The following is a 16,809-nucleotide window of genomic DNA, read 5'->3' on the forward strand; positions in this document are numbered from 1 at the left end:
TCTCAGGATTGGAGGATCCCTATTTCCTCATAAAACGTGTCACAAGGTCACTTGGAAGTCCTCCGCTGGCAACTTCGAAAGTCAAATTGATTATATCTGCATTTCAAAACGATGGAGTAAAGTTCTATGTGATGTCAGAAACAAAAGAAGCGCTGATATCGACAGCGCTGAACTGAAATTTAATATACCTAAACATAGGTATGAACATCCGCAGCATACACGGCGCACGTACAATACCACAAAGCTTAATGTTGGAGCGGTAAAGAATGAAATGATCGAACATATTAACAACGTCAGTTTGATGGAAGATGCTTCTATTGAGGAAACGCGGCTTCATATTAAAACAAATCTCGAAGAGATCTGCAAGGACACACTCGGCTACCGTAAAAACGAGCAAAAGGAATGGTTGTCGGCAAACTCTTGGGAGCTCATTGCTCAAAGAAGGTGCGTTAAAACGAAAATGTTAAAAATGTTACCCGTTTAAAAAAGCCGAATACAACATAACGTACAGAAGTCTCAGTAGGCAGATCAAGAAAGCAGTCAAAAGCGACAAGAGAAACTATTACGTTGAACTAAGCATGAAAGCGCAAGCAGCATCAGAAAAGGGCGACATGAAGGAGCTGTTTAAGTTAACTGAACAACTAGGTGAAAAATCTTTCCAAAGCCGCGCTCCAATTGAAAATGAAAATGGACAGCTGGTGTTTGCTAAGAACGAGCAGGCAGAAGTATGGAAAAGACATTTTGAGAAAATCCTGAATATCATACACAACGAAAGTGGCGAGCTCACAATACGAAGACATCTAAATCCTAACAGACAAATAGATACAAGGGCACCTAGCGTTAACGAAATAAGAGGTGTAATCATTAGCATGAAAAGTGGTAAAGCACCAGGTAATGATTGTTTACCAATAGAGTGTTTTTAGGCAGACCCCAATACTGTGTCCAAACTTTTGCTCCCCTTGTTTGAGAAAATCTGGGAACTAGAGTCATTCCCTCTCGAATGGAAGGAGTCTATCATCGTCAAACTGCCGAAAAAAGGCAATAGAAAGGAATTCAGCAACTGGAGGGGAATTTCTTTAATACCAGCAGTTTTCCAAATTTTCAACAAAATAATTTTAGAAAGAATCGCCGTAACATTAAACGAGCTTATTCATAAAACTCAAGCAGGTTTTCGCCCTGGGCACTCGTGCATCGACCAAATTAACACGATTAGAATATTTATTGAACAAGCCTCAGAATGGAATGCAACCTTGTATTTAAATTTATTAATTTTGAAAAGGCTTTCGACGCGCTTAAGAGAAGTTACATATGGCTAGCGTTAAACGCTAAAGGTATCCCTAATAAGATCATTAATATTCTCAAGAAGAGCTACGAAGGGGCCACGAGTAGAGTTTTACATGAAGGTACTCTTAGCGACAGCTTTAATTGCAACAGTGGAGTGCGACAGGACTGCGCACTCTCACCGTTACTGTTTATCACAGTCCTAGACGTCGTTCTAGAAGCTGTAGAAGAAAGCCCAATCGGCATTGGTTGGAAGCTGAATCAAAAGCTTGGTTATCTTGAATATGCAGACGATGTAGTATTGTTAACAAACAGACACACTGATATGCAAACTCTTGTTAATAACGTATGTGAGCAGTCATATAAAGTCGGCCTAAAAATTAACGCTTCAAAGACAAAAACAATGAGAACGAAAGCAAGCACTCAATCGTCCATCCTTCTGTACGATCAAAACATTGAAAACGTGCAGGAACTCGAATACCTGGGAAGTATATTCAATAGCGAGGGTGGCACGTCAAAGGACATCGGCAGTAGAGTGAAAAAGGCAAATGGCTCTTTCGCATCGCTTAACAAAATTTGAAAAGCCAACAGTGTAAGCGTCGAAACTAAAACCAGATTATTCAACGCCTGCGTCAAATCGACATTATTATATGGGTGCGAAACATGGTCGCTAACGAGGGCCTCGACTCAGAAGATACAATCCTTTGTCAATAGAAGCCTGCGGCGTATTCTGAACATATGGTGGCCTGCAAGAGTCTCCAACGAAGAGCTATGGCAGCGTACCAAACAAAAGCCAATAGAGAAAGAAATTTTGAGACGCAAATATGGCTGGCTCGGCCACACATTTAGAAAACCGACAGATGCAATTGCCCACGCAGTCATGGAATGCAACCCGCAAGGAGCAAGGAGGCGAGGTCGTCCCAAAACCACCTGGCGAAGAACAGTGGCAGCAGAAACAAACAAATCCTTTAACCAGTTACGTTTTGCTGCCAGAAACAGAGAGCAATGGAAGAAGTTTATAAATATTATTTGTGAATAGACTAAGTTCTAATTTTTAAATTTTTAATTTAATTTTTATAATGAAGAACATGTCTTATTATTATGTAGATATGTATTTATCTAAACATTTTAAAGCGTAATATGCGATCAAGTGCTGACAAATTAGGACGAAAAAAGGGTTTTATTTGCAACAGGGCAATAATACTGAACATACAGCAGAAATTGTGCTTCTTTGGTTGTATATAACGTCCCTTAACTGCTAAAAACGCCTCCACAGTCACCGGGCAATCATGGGCACTTTTTAAAAATTTGTAAACATTTAATTTCGACCAAACAGCATTTGAAAGACATAATACAACTCAGGAGCAGTGGCGTCGCTAGACATCAGCGATGTCGGAGACCGCCGACGGCCTCGCGCCCACAGGGGCTTCGCAAAATGTTACCGACCGTGGATTCTAAGCACTTAATAAATATTTTAAATAATTTGGTTTGATAATGGCATTAACCATATTCGAAATATTTCCGAATGTTTATATAGTAACCAGATTCATGATCACAGTTCCAGCCAGTATAGCTTCGACGGAAAGAAGCTTCTCAAATTTAAAATTGATTAAGACGTACTAGAAAAGTGTGATTATCCAAGAGAGACTATCTCCATTCGAAATTCTATAACCTGAAGCGAAAATAGCAGCTGGCGCAAATTATGAAAAATTGAGTGACGCTAAAAGTAGGAAAATTAATTTATTTTAATTTGTGTTTATTTTAATTTGGTTAGCAATAAAACTTTCAATCATGCTTTGTCATATTAGTAAATGTAACTCATTTACTTTTACAACTGGATTATAAAGGGGACCTTGCAGTTCTAATGTCGCCGAAGTCCAGAGTTGGTCTAGCTCCGCCACTGCTCAGCAGACTTGTAGTTTCGATGAAAAACCGTCTAGTGGAAGTTCTTAAGCGTTGCGGTTACCCAACTAGTTACTAAATTGCATAAAAAATCAGAAATGTACACTAAAACGTCGTCTTATACTTGGTGCTTGTAGACTTTTGACCGTTTGTTTTGCTGGACAATAAAAGAATCAGCTGTTTTGTGAACACGTGCAGAGAAACTTCGCGAAAACATTGTGCATTGAATTTTAAAATTTTAAAAAACACTAAAGTATGTTTCCAATAAATTAAGTTTTTTGAAAAAAATTTTCAAACAAGTTTTTTGTACCGCCTGTTTGTAGACTTCTGAATCCGAGTGTATATTATATGTATTTGTTATTATTAATCCAGCGTTTTCTAAAAAGTAATTATATTTGATGGTATAAATTTTATTAATTTTAAAAAAAATATTTATTCATATATGTATGTATGTATTTGAGTTAAGTCTCTCATTGACCAAACATACATTTGAAAAATCTTGGCGCCTTTTCTTCATAATATTCACGCATGCTATTTACATACTATATGGCGTAGATAAATTTTTTTGTGAAGGATTTATATTGGGTTTTTCAATTATTTTAAATTTAGTAAACTAATATTTAAATGATGATGTAAAAATAATATAACTAATCATTTGAAATAGCTCAAACATAATTAATTATAATACACATACTAAAAGTATTTTATATATTAAGAAATAATTATGCTGTAAAGTCATATAAAATTTAATCATTCAAGTCTCTAAAATCCTTGTAAAATTAGTAAATTTAAATCATTAATATTTTAACATAGAATATTAACGTGTATTTTTATTAGTACATAAGCTTATAGATGATGGGTGAAGAGGGAAAAATCATGCAAAAACAAAATCTCAGCACAACTGGATGCGCTTCTGCAGAACTCAATACATGCAGTTTCGCTTCAAAAAAAAAGAGTCCAAAAAATATGTAAACAAAGAGAGAAATGCTTAATACAAACTGCATATTGTTTTCAGTGTTGCACTACATTTTGCTCTCTGGCCACAGAGTTGATACTACAAAGAAAAAATATGATGCTGAGCACATAATACCTGTATAGAAAATGTTAGAAAAAAAATTTTGTACAGAACAAAAATAATGAAAAGAAATAAGAAAACATAGAAAATAATTTTATATTTGCTTGCGCCTGCACCACTAGCAAAGGAAACAAAAACAAAAACAAATCATATCAAAAGTAAGCCAAAAACAAAATAAATACAACGATATTGTTTTTGTTGTGTTTTTGGTGTGTAACTGCATATGACAATTACAAAACTCAGAATTTCTATGCTTTTTGATGAGTTGTATTTTCTATGACTATCCGTGTTGAGTATGAAATCCAGTCAGTCGTGCTCAGCGTCTTAAAACGTGAAGGATGCGATGCGTAGTAGTGTTGTAGCAGATTTAGGAAGTTTTTAATATGTTAACAACAAGACTTCATGCTACATTAAAAAATTTAACATAAAAATATTGAGTGTTGCATATGTTAAAAAAATTAAATAAAATAATAACATTTATGTGATTTAAAAAAAAAAAAGAAAAAAGTGTTGAACACAAATAACAGTTTATTACAACATTGTTGATTTTTATTTTTTCTACTTATATTAATAATTTGTGCATAGCGAAAAGAACAAAATAATAATATAAAAAAAATATCTTAGTAATAATTATCAAGTAACATATAGCGGTAGTTAGTGCTCATGCGTATTTCTGGCGCCTACAAAAACAATATTAGTGTAAAAGCAGAAAATAGTGTCCAGAGATAAAAAAAAACAAGAATTTAATTGAAAAGGAATTTAAGCAAAGAAACACAGTAAAGGTGAGTCAATAATTTTAAATACAATATGTTTCTTAACATATATTTAATAAGTTTAACATAAGTATAACATGGATTCTTAAAACTTCTAATTTTGTAATCGTTTTTTGCAATCATAAATAACAAGCGTTTATAATATGAGATTTGATAATAATACACATATCCATTTGTAATATTTACACTATAATACAAATCGTTGAATAATTTCATATACAAATATCATTTCTGATATTACAATAAAATAATATTGAAATTATTATTATAATCATAGAAAAATTCTACTAATATACAATAACTGTTTAACTGTGTTACATTTCGTTCAGTTTTTCTTTACTCAGCTGATTTGATTAAATAAACCTAAATCCCTAAATCTACATACTTTCAAGTTAGTCATACTAGGTCTTGCTATGACCTAGACGCCTTCGGTTAGCATGCAATATACATTCGTTTATACATATGTATAAACAGTAAAGTAATTTAGTCTATATTTCAAACGATTTGTTTTATATTTTAGTTTTTTACTCTTAGCCCAATGTTTGGCATATTAAATGTCAAATCCAATATTATTTACAACAAAAATTTTTTTCAGTGTTTTTCAGAACAGTTAAAATTTTGCTATGCCTTTCAAATCAAAATTAGAAACTAATTTAAATTTACTAAATTTATGTGTAAGCTATCTTGAGATATGTATATAGCTCAACACTAATCTATCTGACAATGCTAACTAGAAAATCGCGAATAGCTTATGTCATATATATATCAGTTTATAATGCTACATTTATTAATAAACGATACCTGAGTAACAATGAATCCGACCTGTAATTAATTTTGAAACATATTATTTTGTAGAAGGTTAAAAAATTTTTTTTTAAATATTTTAGTTTCTCGTTTCTAAGAATTAAGACCATATATAAAAAATTATTAATGTATTTATTCCTAGAAGAGTTAAATTGATTTCCAACTAAAATACAGACATGTTTGAATGGCATTAAAATATAAAACCTTTTTCATATATTATATATTTATTTTTTATATATAATATATATTATTTATATATAAAATATATTGAATTTATTATACATATATATAATATATTTAATTTATATGTTTAATATATTTGTATTATATTTATAATTATTTATTATATTATATATATTTATAATTATTTGATTTGCTACTATTTTCTATATAAAATTTCATATTAGTTTAATTAAACTATTATGAGAACATTTATTTAAATTTCCATATACAGTTATAATTCTTCCTCTATCCACATTTTCCTTCCACTAATGCTTCTCTCGTGATAATACTAAAATATACCAACCTTCAAAAGATTTTTCGGAAAAATATAAAAAACTTGAAATGCATACGTACGTAAACACGAACCATGACGCGGCCTAGCCTACCCATGCAAATATTTTTTAATGTGTTCGCAGATGCAGATACGTAGATATTTAATGCATAAATTTAATACAATAATGTATATTGAAAATCCTTATGCGTTCTATAATAAGTGCTGTAATATTTTACCAACTGAATTTGACGTTAAAAAACCGCAATATTTTTTGCAACGTATTTTGGCTAATGTATATTTTGTTGTTTTTTCCCATGATTTTTATTTGTAAAAATTAACAAAAAAAAATCAGAATTCTTTCAATATTTTTTTAAGATTTAATTTTAGCCGCTTTCTAATTCAAAGTCAACATTGCAATTTTTTATATTTACATTCTAATATGCAGTTGCAGTTTTTTTTGTAAACTTTTTATAACTAAAAACAAAAATTTCAAAAAAAAATATTAAAAATCTTTTTGGCAACTAGTCTTTGTTGTTTTTAATACAAAATGTTGATTGTCAGTTTTTTGATTATGCATTTGCAATGGGCAAGTAGCGATTTAGAATCATCAGACAATTTTTATAAATGTTTCTTTAAAATATATATACTATAATATATACATATGAAATACATATGAATATGTATATATTTATTTTTTCTTCTTTAACAAAAAGTTGCAATTTTTTGTAAGACTTTTCCTTGTCAGAGACTTAATGCTCAAACTGTCTCATCATTATTTAGTTTTTAATGCTTTCGTTTAAAAATAAATCTAATATATTAATAGTACTTTTAAAATACGTCAAAAATAATAATAAATTGCATAAAAATATTTTTTATATTTGAAAGAAAATAAAAATATTTTTTTTTTATATTTAGTAGGAATTTGGTATGTCTCACAAAGGTTTTCTGCGGACTTTAATAGTTTAAATTATAAAACAAAAATATAATTCACTATAAAGTAAAAACTTGTAGGATTAACATCATCAAAATGTAATATTATTGTTTATATTAAAAAAATTGTGAACATAATATTTAGTATTTTAGCAATCCTTATTTTTAAATTAACTTTTTCTTTGTAAATACAAGCTAATTTCACTGAGTTAATTTAATTTAGTAATGTACTTGTATGTATAATAACAACTAAGATATGTTTTTGGTAGGATAGGATAGGTATAAACGGGGTACTAGCTCCCGACGGAGCAGAGCACTGCGGCCAGATTGATCTTTTGTACTGCAACAGACCCTAACCGAACAGAAGACATTCCACCTTCCGAATGAAGGCCAGAATGTCGTCCACTGAGAACCTCCTAATGTCAGAAGGGGAAAGCAGCTCTACTCCCAGTGACGTCCTTCTAGCCCAGATCGATGCTGGGCAGTCACAGAAAACGTGACTGGAAGTCTCGTCTGCATTTAAGCAGTGTCGACACTCCATCTCTTCGGAAAGACCTATTTTGTTGAGGTGATAACGCAGTCCATGGTGACCCGTTAAATATCCCACCAGCAATCTCAACTCTGTTTAGGTTTTTTGATAATTTTACTAAATTTGGTAAAATTATAAGATGTAGACATAACATTATAACGGCATCATTCAGCTCATATTTTAAAATCGACACAGTTCTAGACTATTTTAAAAACCTAACTACCATTATAGGTTTATTGTTAGTAAGCCTTCAAAATTTCAAATGTGAGATTATAGGTAAGGTGCTGTTTCTTGATTCTCACAGCAAGGCTTACAGGAATCATTCTTGCCTTTTCTCTTTAAATAATATTTCTGCCATTAATTAAGTCCTAATTTTAATATCTTTTTTTACTAAAATTTAAATTTCCATCTTAATATATTTAAAAATGATTTACTTCCTTACATGTACCATGTCCTTTTGGAATTTTCAAAAGTCCGTCCTTCCATTGCTGAATTAATTAGGGTTAATAATATATATTATATTATTATGTGCAATAACATATATATATATAATATATAATTTTATTCTTATATCTATATCTGTATCAAAAAAATTGATTTTACTTATAATTTAAGAAATTTTTAATTTAAATTGATAAATTGATTAATTTCTTTTATATATATATTGTGTCAATAGTAGTATCAATTAAACCGTTCTGGCATCCGAAACCAGGAACATGGTGCTAATCGTTTTTGAGTGAATTATTTAAAAATATTATGTATTTAATTCAGTACTATTGGGTTATTGCTCGTGGAATCTCTCAATGAAATTTCTTGAATTGATGTTTCTTGGAAGTTAGCTATATAGATTTGTATAACCTTCTTAAATATATTTTTTTAAATTATCTACGTTATTACCTAATAATGACATTAAAATTATATAATTTTTGTCATTATTTAGAGATTTGCTAGTTATGTACTTAAATCCAATTCTTTGCAATTTTTCTTTCTTCTGTTCTTCTATTGTTAATTAATATTGTTAATCTAATTCTTTGCAATTTTTCTTTCTTCTGTTCTTCTAAGAGCCTTACTACTGTTAATATAGCATTTGAGTCAAGATAACATAATATTATGTCATATCGAAAAATGCAAAAGCTAATAAAAATTAATATAGTAGAATGAGGCTCACATATTATTAAAATATTGTCTTCATTTGGACCTAATTTAACTGCAAGTTTCCAGAACTATTTTCTTCTGTTCTTCTAAGAGCCTTACTATTGTTAATATAGCAATTGAGTCAAGATAACATAATATTATTATGTCATATCGAAAAATGCAAAACGTAATAAAAATTAATATAGTATGTTGAACCTAGTTTCTTTTTTGATATTTTAGAAATTTTGTCTTTTTGAACTTTTACAGGTTCTATTTTAGATTAAGGTAGTTCGGGGTCTTCGACAGTAGTCACTTATGAGTTTTTACCCAAATATAGCGCTATTAATCTTAAATTCTATTAAGAATGACATTTATTCCAAGAAGGGAATGCTTTTGCACGTTTGTGAATAATAGGAACAGCTGTTATTAGTCGAATAATAAAGATAATGTTGCCACCAGTTTGAAAGCTGTTTGAGTTTGGCTGCAATTCGATTGGGAAATTCGATATATATGTATTAAATATTTTCATAATAAAGTATAAGTATAAAATATAATACTTGTACTTATTACTTAATAATAATATAAAATATAGTAAGATATAGATGGTATTTTAGTTTATACCTATAGTTTTTTTAGAAGTTAGTGGTCCTAATATGTGTATATTTATATTTTCTATCGAATAGTATAATTTTCCAAAATTGTTTAAAAACTTTTGATGCTGTTGGCAAGGGTTAAAATAATTTTAATCAGCACAAAATGGCTATCTGCCATTTTTTTCATTATTTATATTTTTTCCTTTTTTTTTGGTTTTTTTTTTTAAATATTTCATTATTCTAAAATAAACAGTGATTTTTTCACTTTATATAAACAACAAGTAGTTTTCAAAATCAGCAAATTGAAGAAAAAATGCATAAATAATTTTTTATATATGCAATATTTTTTCCGCAAGTATATTTTTATCCTTTTGTGCTGACTTAACTACCGCATATGCCGCACTCCCCACATTAACTTAGTACACGCCAAACGTCAGCCAATGTGTGTCTATGTACTTATTTGCATTTGTGTATAAAAATTTTCCATTTTCCATTTTTTTTCTTGCATTTTTAATATTTTTTATTTTATATTTTTTGCACATTTCTAAATAACGTCTAAAAATTAGCGGCACATGTTTTGATTTTTGCATGCGCCAAAAATGCACCAGAAATCGCATAGACACAACTATTGACAAGGGGGACGGGACGAGTGTGGGTCTAACGTGCAGTGGCATATTAATTTTACACTTGGCCTTTAAAAATGAATTTTAAGCTAAAAGATCTTTTGCAGATGCATTTATAGTGTCTAAGCAAAAAGTGCATTTACCAAGTTTATGTTATTTATTTATTTATTTTTTTTTGTTTTTGTTTTTTTTTTTCTTGTAGTTTAACTTCTTAATTCTTTTGTTCTATTTAAAATTTTAGTACATATTTTAAGACGCTTTTATACAATTAGATTTTTATTTTATACATTCAACTACACAAATGTAAAAAATAATTTCTTATTTTAATAATGATAAAGACATTTTTATTGTATCAGTGCCTATCTGTCCAAATACCGATTTGTCAATGTGTCGTTCTGTGAAAATGAACAATTAATTATGATCTAAATTTTTATTATTATAGTGTAATTCTTTCCGCAATTACAAGAAAAAATACTGAAGATCTTGCAGAAACTTTGTCCATTTCTTTAAAATCGGCATTATTTTTGTTGGCCAACTTTTTCGCGTTTATGCATTTGTTTTTGTTCGAATTTTGTTGATATATCAATTAGTTAAGTTAATATATGTAATGGCATGACGACGTTTTCCTTTAGCTTTAGACCAAAGGAAAAATAATAGTAAATGTTGTATATATTTTTCAATATTATTTTTACAATTATGTGACGTAACACAAATAACAATAAAAAGCAATTATATTAATATTAGATTCTTTTCAATTTTATTTGAAATTTATTATTTCATTAAGAAATGTTAACAAAATATATATAGGTTTTTATTTTAATGTTTATTCATTATTATAAGTTTTTTCATAAAAAACAAGTAAAAAAATTTAATTTCGAAAATTTTATAATATCATACATAGATTGAACCTATAGTGTCTTTCATTAAAGAAATCGGACTAACTAAGGGGTACAATAGATATTTTAGGTCGCAGAGTACTATCTCTTTTTCATAAAAGTAATAATATCCTTCAATCAACTAGTTCATTATATGATTTTAATATATATTATTCAAAGTATATAAATAAATTATTACAGTTGTAAAAAATTGACTTTAAAAATTTTATTTTATTAATTTTATTTTATTAATTTAATTCCTATTAATTTTATAAAATCGGTCTACTACTATTACGTCTATTATTTTTTTCTTTTAATTTTTTATTTCTGCTGCTTTTTGTTTTTGTTTTTTTTTTTTATTTTTGAAATAAATAAATTATAAAATATTATTTAAATTATAAAATTCAAGTTATTTTAATTACAAAATTAAAACAATTTAATAAAAAAACTTCTAAATTATTTGCAATTCATTAAAAACAATAGTTTCAAGAAATTTAAGATGTTTCTTGCTAAAGCTAAATTACAAGAAGCAATTATGCTAATTCAGTTTAATGTGGTGATTTACTTACGTCACTTTATCTAATTAGTATCCATTAATTTGTTTGGAAAATGTTAAAAATCTGAAAATAACTCAATTTTGACTTTTTGAGCAATAAAAATCGAGTAATATATAAATTTCAATATCGAGTACAATACTAACAATTTGCTTTGTGAATATATCTTTGTGTTGAGTATTTGCCATCTTGAAACTGTAGCCTTTAAAAATATTACATACATTTTCTCCGATTTTCATAATTTAGAAAAAAGTGTAATTTTCTTTTAAAATTTTCCCCTACTTATGTAAATACCTGTGGCCTAAAATTAATTCAAATTTCACACTTTTCTATTTCTATTTATAAAACAATACATCCTTGCTTATGTACTCGCAATCCTTAGTTTTTGTTGTATTCTGTAATATAACTTAGATTTTTTTGTTTAATTTATACATTGTTACAATTTAAAATATTTTTTGTATCCTTGTAAATCCTTTTTTTTCTTAACAAACCCATACAATTTGAGCTCTTAAGCTTAGAGCATTAGATACAAAGACATTTAATCCATTTGGAAATTTTAAAATGCATATATTCGCATATTCTTTAGGGTTTTACTTTGAGTTTTATTTTTCGTGATTTTTTGTTTTATGAAAAATACCTAATTCGCGTAAAAATAACTTTAGACTTGATCCTAAATGCTTGATCCGCTCTAATCCACGTTTGAACAAATAACTAAATTGACCTGTTATCACGGTAATCGCCTTCACAGTTACGCGCTATTGCAAAAGTGCATGTGTTAGTGCGGTACAGCACGATTGTTAGAAGTACTCTTTCGCGAAGACAGGTAGGCAGTCTTCGCGGATCTATACAAATATTGACTTTTTAGAACAATGTCAACCTTAATTTCTTTACTATAATTCCTCAAGGTTTGTTGCGCTTAAATAACCCGCGATTTATCCTAGAGAGCATCAGTTACAGTCTGCAAATGCTCAAGTGAACAGCAAGAAATTAGAGTGCGTCGAAATAAGTTAAATTTATTTAAAAATTATTTTCTAAATATCAGTAATAAGTGAAGTTTTTCTATAATAAATTGCGAAATTAAAGGTAAGAACCGTGTACTTGAAAACGCCATGTTTTAGTGAAAATCCTAAAAAGTGCCAGCCAATCATATTATGCGATTTTTTATAATGCAGTGAAAAAATAAAACAGTGCACACCATTTTTAAAAAACAAACGATAAAAAACCGTGTATTTTTTGGTTTAAAACCACCCCAACTTCTAATTTTAATACTTCACCCCACATAACTCGAGCATTAATAATGCGCTTATGTGTTTAGCACATTTATATTGTGGTATATAAACCCTCTGGGGTGCCAACTGTTGTAAATAGCTCTATAAACTGCGTACATACGATCGTACCAAAGTACTCCCTCTTCAAAACTCGTGAAAAAACAATAGTTGATTCCAATTTTTATAGCCTTTTTCGACTGAATTTTCAGTTTTTTTTCGCTACTCACTCTACTCTACTAAGGACAAACTTTTTATGTGAATTCGTCAAGGGAAGTATGGAGTAGACGACAAAGAATATGACAACGACCCTGCAATGGGTAACAATATGAGGCATTTATAAGCGTACGTTTAAGGGTGGTTCAGAAATAAAAATAAAATCGCAAAAAATATAAAAAGTGTAAAAATAATAAAAAAAACTGAGCACGCGCAGTAAGCGTGCCACAATATAGTATAAAAATTATATTAATAAATATTTTGCTGTTTTATTTTCATGTATATAACTAACATATAATTTTTTTCTCTTTTATTTGCAGTTTAAACAATTTAAATACACAAAACCGACACACACAAACAAAGTTTTGCAAACATGCAAAACTGGGACGCTATGCAACCCACCGCTAATTACGACCAGCACAATACTTGGTACAATAATATGTTTGCCGCCAACATCAAAAATGAACCTGGCACTATAAGCCCTACACAATTGCAACATGCAGCATCATTGTCCTCTTCAACACTCTCAACAGCAACATCACAACTGGAAAATTATTTGAAACAACAACAGCAATTAGTTCCTATGGACACTATGTCAGCTATGACCCCATCACCTAGCAACAACGACAGCATGCAACACTTTTTCGACGGTAATATCCAACAGCAACTGTTGCAACAACAACAATACCAACAACAATTTCAACAAGCGCAACAAGCTGCTGCACAAAATCAGGTCACATCAAACCATTTACCATTGGGTTTTAATCCTCTTACACCGCCTGGGTTGCCGAATGCAGTTTTGCCACCGATGTCTCACTTTTATAATCACAATAATATGCATACTGGTGTAAATAAAACACCCAGTCCCCAGCCTACTCCACAAGCGAATGTTGCAGCAATACCTTTGGAGAGCAGCGAAAAATTACAATCGGCATTAACCCCGCGTAACACACCACCTATGGATATAACACCACCTAAGTCACCAAAAACTACCAACAACAGCAATCAGTCAGAACAGCAGGGAGATGGGCAGGCAATAGAAAAGGATCAAGATTTGGTGTCTAACTCCAGTGAAGATATGAAGTATGCCGTCGATTCTGATGATGATGAAGCTATTCGTTTGCCAATTTATAATTCCCATGGCAAAATGAAGAATTACAAATGTAAAACCTGTGGTCTAGTTTCTATTACGAAAGTTGCTTTCTGGGAACATACACGCTCACACATGAAACCAGATAAAATTTTACAGTGCCCAAAGTGTCCATTTGTTACTGAATTGAAGCATCATCTGGAATATCATACACGTAAACACAAGAATATTAAGCCATTCCAGTGCGAAAAGTGCTCCTATACCTGTGTTAACAAATCGATGTTGAACTCTCATCGTAAATCTCATTCATCTGTTTATCAATATCGTTGCTCAGACTGTGATTATGCCACAAAATATTGCCACTCATTCAAATTGCATCTACGCAAATATGATCATAAGCCAGGTATGGTACTTGATGAGGAAGGTGTACCTAACCCATCCGTAGTAATTGATGTTTATGGTACACGACGTGGACCGAAAACAAAATCTGCTGGAGGTCTTACAAAGCGTGAACGAATATCTGCTGCAAATCTTAGTAAGCAACAATCTAATGAAATCAAAATGCCAACATCTCAATTATCGGCAGCCTTGCAAGGTTTCAGTATTCCACAACAACATCAAATGCCTGCGTCTCCTGCCAAAAGTACCAACTCTGCTACATCCGACATATCTGGTTTGGCCTTAGGCATGAACTTACAACAACAACAGCAGCAACAACAAGCACAAGCCAATCAAAGTGTAAATTCGCAAGCGAACACTCAACACTCTTTGCCTAACTTATTACCGCCATTAGCTACGATACTACAACAAAATCGTAATATGGCTTTTTTCCCTTATTGGAACTTAAATTTACAAATGCTGGCCGCACAACAACAAGCTGTGGTTTTAGCACAATTATCACCACGTATGCGTGAAACTGCTTTGCAACAATTGCAAAATCAACAGACTGGTGGTAATGAATCAGCTCATGAAGAAGATGATGATGACTTTGAAAGTAAATCCATTGATTCGGCAATGGACCTATCTCAGGGCACACCTGGTAAAGAAGAGTTGCAGCCAGTACATGATATAGCTATGAATCTTAAATTGCAAGAAGAAGGTTCCGATACACCAATGCTGAGCTCAAATAATGCCTCACGGCGCAAGGGTCGCGTACTAAAATTGGATGCAGTTTTACAATTAAAATCAGCTTCCCAATCACCGGAGCAAATGAAAGAGTCGCCCATTTCTTTAATTACTCACGAAAATGAAGAACGTATTGTCCCTTCGCCTTTTGTAAATGATGCACCATCACCATTACCAGTCAAAGTAGATGAACATATATCGGCTGGTAAGAGTATGGAAACTACAGCTGCACCAACTGCTGTCGCATCAGTACCACCACTACCACCATCAGCCACTATAAACACTAATTCAGCTAATACAAGCTCGAGCTCAACTGCATCCTCATCAGGCAACAGCTCTAATAGCTCAAGCTCACTTTTCTCAATCGCCCTTCAAGCCGGCGCAATCTACGAATGCAAATATTGTGATATATTCTTCAGGGATGCTGTTCTCTATACAATCCACATGGGATATCACAGTTGCGATGATGTATTCAAGTGCAACATGTGCGGTGACAAATGTGATGGACCTGTTGGTCTCTTTGTGCACATGGCACGTAATGCACATTCTTAAGAGGAGCCATTAACGAGCCACTAGGCTCTTTGTGCACATGGCACATAAATCACATTCTTAAGCAAATAACTGAGCCAAGATTCACTTTTATTTTATATTTACTTTAGTTGTTTATTGTAAAAATTGTATATAGTTTTAAGTTGTGTATATGGTATAAATCTTTATGGGCATCCCTGTAATCACATACACGAAGTTGTCCTCAATTGTAAATATAACCCTCCCCCTCCCCTTTAGTTTTAAGTTAAGTGTTAAGTTTTAAGTTAAGTTAAGTTAAGTTTTAAATTAAGTTTTAATTTTGCTTTTTAGTTGCTCTTGAAAGAAGTTTCCTTTTAATTTTAAATGATTTTCGATTTTGAAAAATAATAATTATTTTTACAATGTGTTTTATAAACAATTTGATTTATTTCATTTTAAATGTAAGGAAAACAAACAAACAAAAAGTAATTATATGTAATTTTAGAAACCTAGAAAAAAAGGTTTAAAATTTGTAATGTAATGATTTCTGAACTAATCAAACTAATTGTAAGTCAGCAACCAAATGCCAAACCTTATTCAAGTCATTTTGTAAATCGAAGAAATTATTTACTTAGGTTAGTACTTTTATATCATATATACCTCCAATGTAAAAGCAAAGTGTATCTTAGGCTAAAGTTATGTTTAAATCTTAAACTTTTTGTATAACCATACTACAGTGATTAATTTTGTTTACATATTATTTTTAAAATGATGGTATGAAACCAAATTGAAAATTACTACTAAAAGTTTATCAATTTGAACCAATTTATCAATAAAAACGAACATTCATAAAAAAGTAATTATTATATGAGTTTTTATTTGAATTATTTGAAGTTTTACAATTTATTATAGTTTTTGAAACAATTTATACAATTTTTTAATAAAAGAGAACATTTATATTTAAAAAGAATTTTAATTTGAGTTTTTATTTGATATATAATTTTTTTTTGTTTTTATTTTGGTTTAACAAAATTCTA

At 30.4% G+C, this 16,809-nt stretch overlaps 1 protein-coding gene across 1 annotated transcript; it reads left to right on the plus strand.

Moving 5' to 3' along the window:
* The first annotated feature begins 4,753 nt into the window (after positions 1–4,753).
* Positions 4,754–16,120, plus strand: LOC119680774 (protein hunchback-like). The gene is made up of 2 exons (XM_038093744.1): positions 4,754–5,040; positions 13,371–16,120. Exon 2 carries the CDS (start codon positions 13,424–13,426, stop codon positions 15,815–15,817), a length of 2,394 nt encoding a protein of 797 aa, XP_037949672.1. The 5' UTR covers positions 4,754–5,040; positions 13,371–13,423; the 3' UTR covers positions 15,818–16,120.
* Positions 16,121–16,809: the final 689 nt, after the last annotated feature.

The sequence above is a fragment of the Teleopsis dalmanni genome, chromosome 2 (genome assembly GCF_002237135.1).
Source record: "Teleopsis dalmanni isolate 2A chromosome 2, ASM223713v2, whole genome shotgun sequence".
Lineage (NCBI taxonomy): Eukaryota > Metazoa > Arthropoda > Insecta > Diptera > Diopsidae > Teleopsis > Teleopsis dalmanni.

Coding starts and splice junctions, on each gene's coding strand:
- LOC119680774 (XM_038093744.1), top strand. CDS start 13,424: ATGCAAAACTGGGACGCTATGCAACCCACCGCTAATTACGACCAGCAC.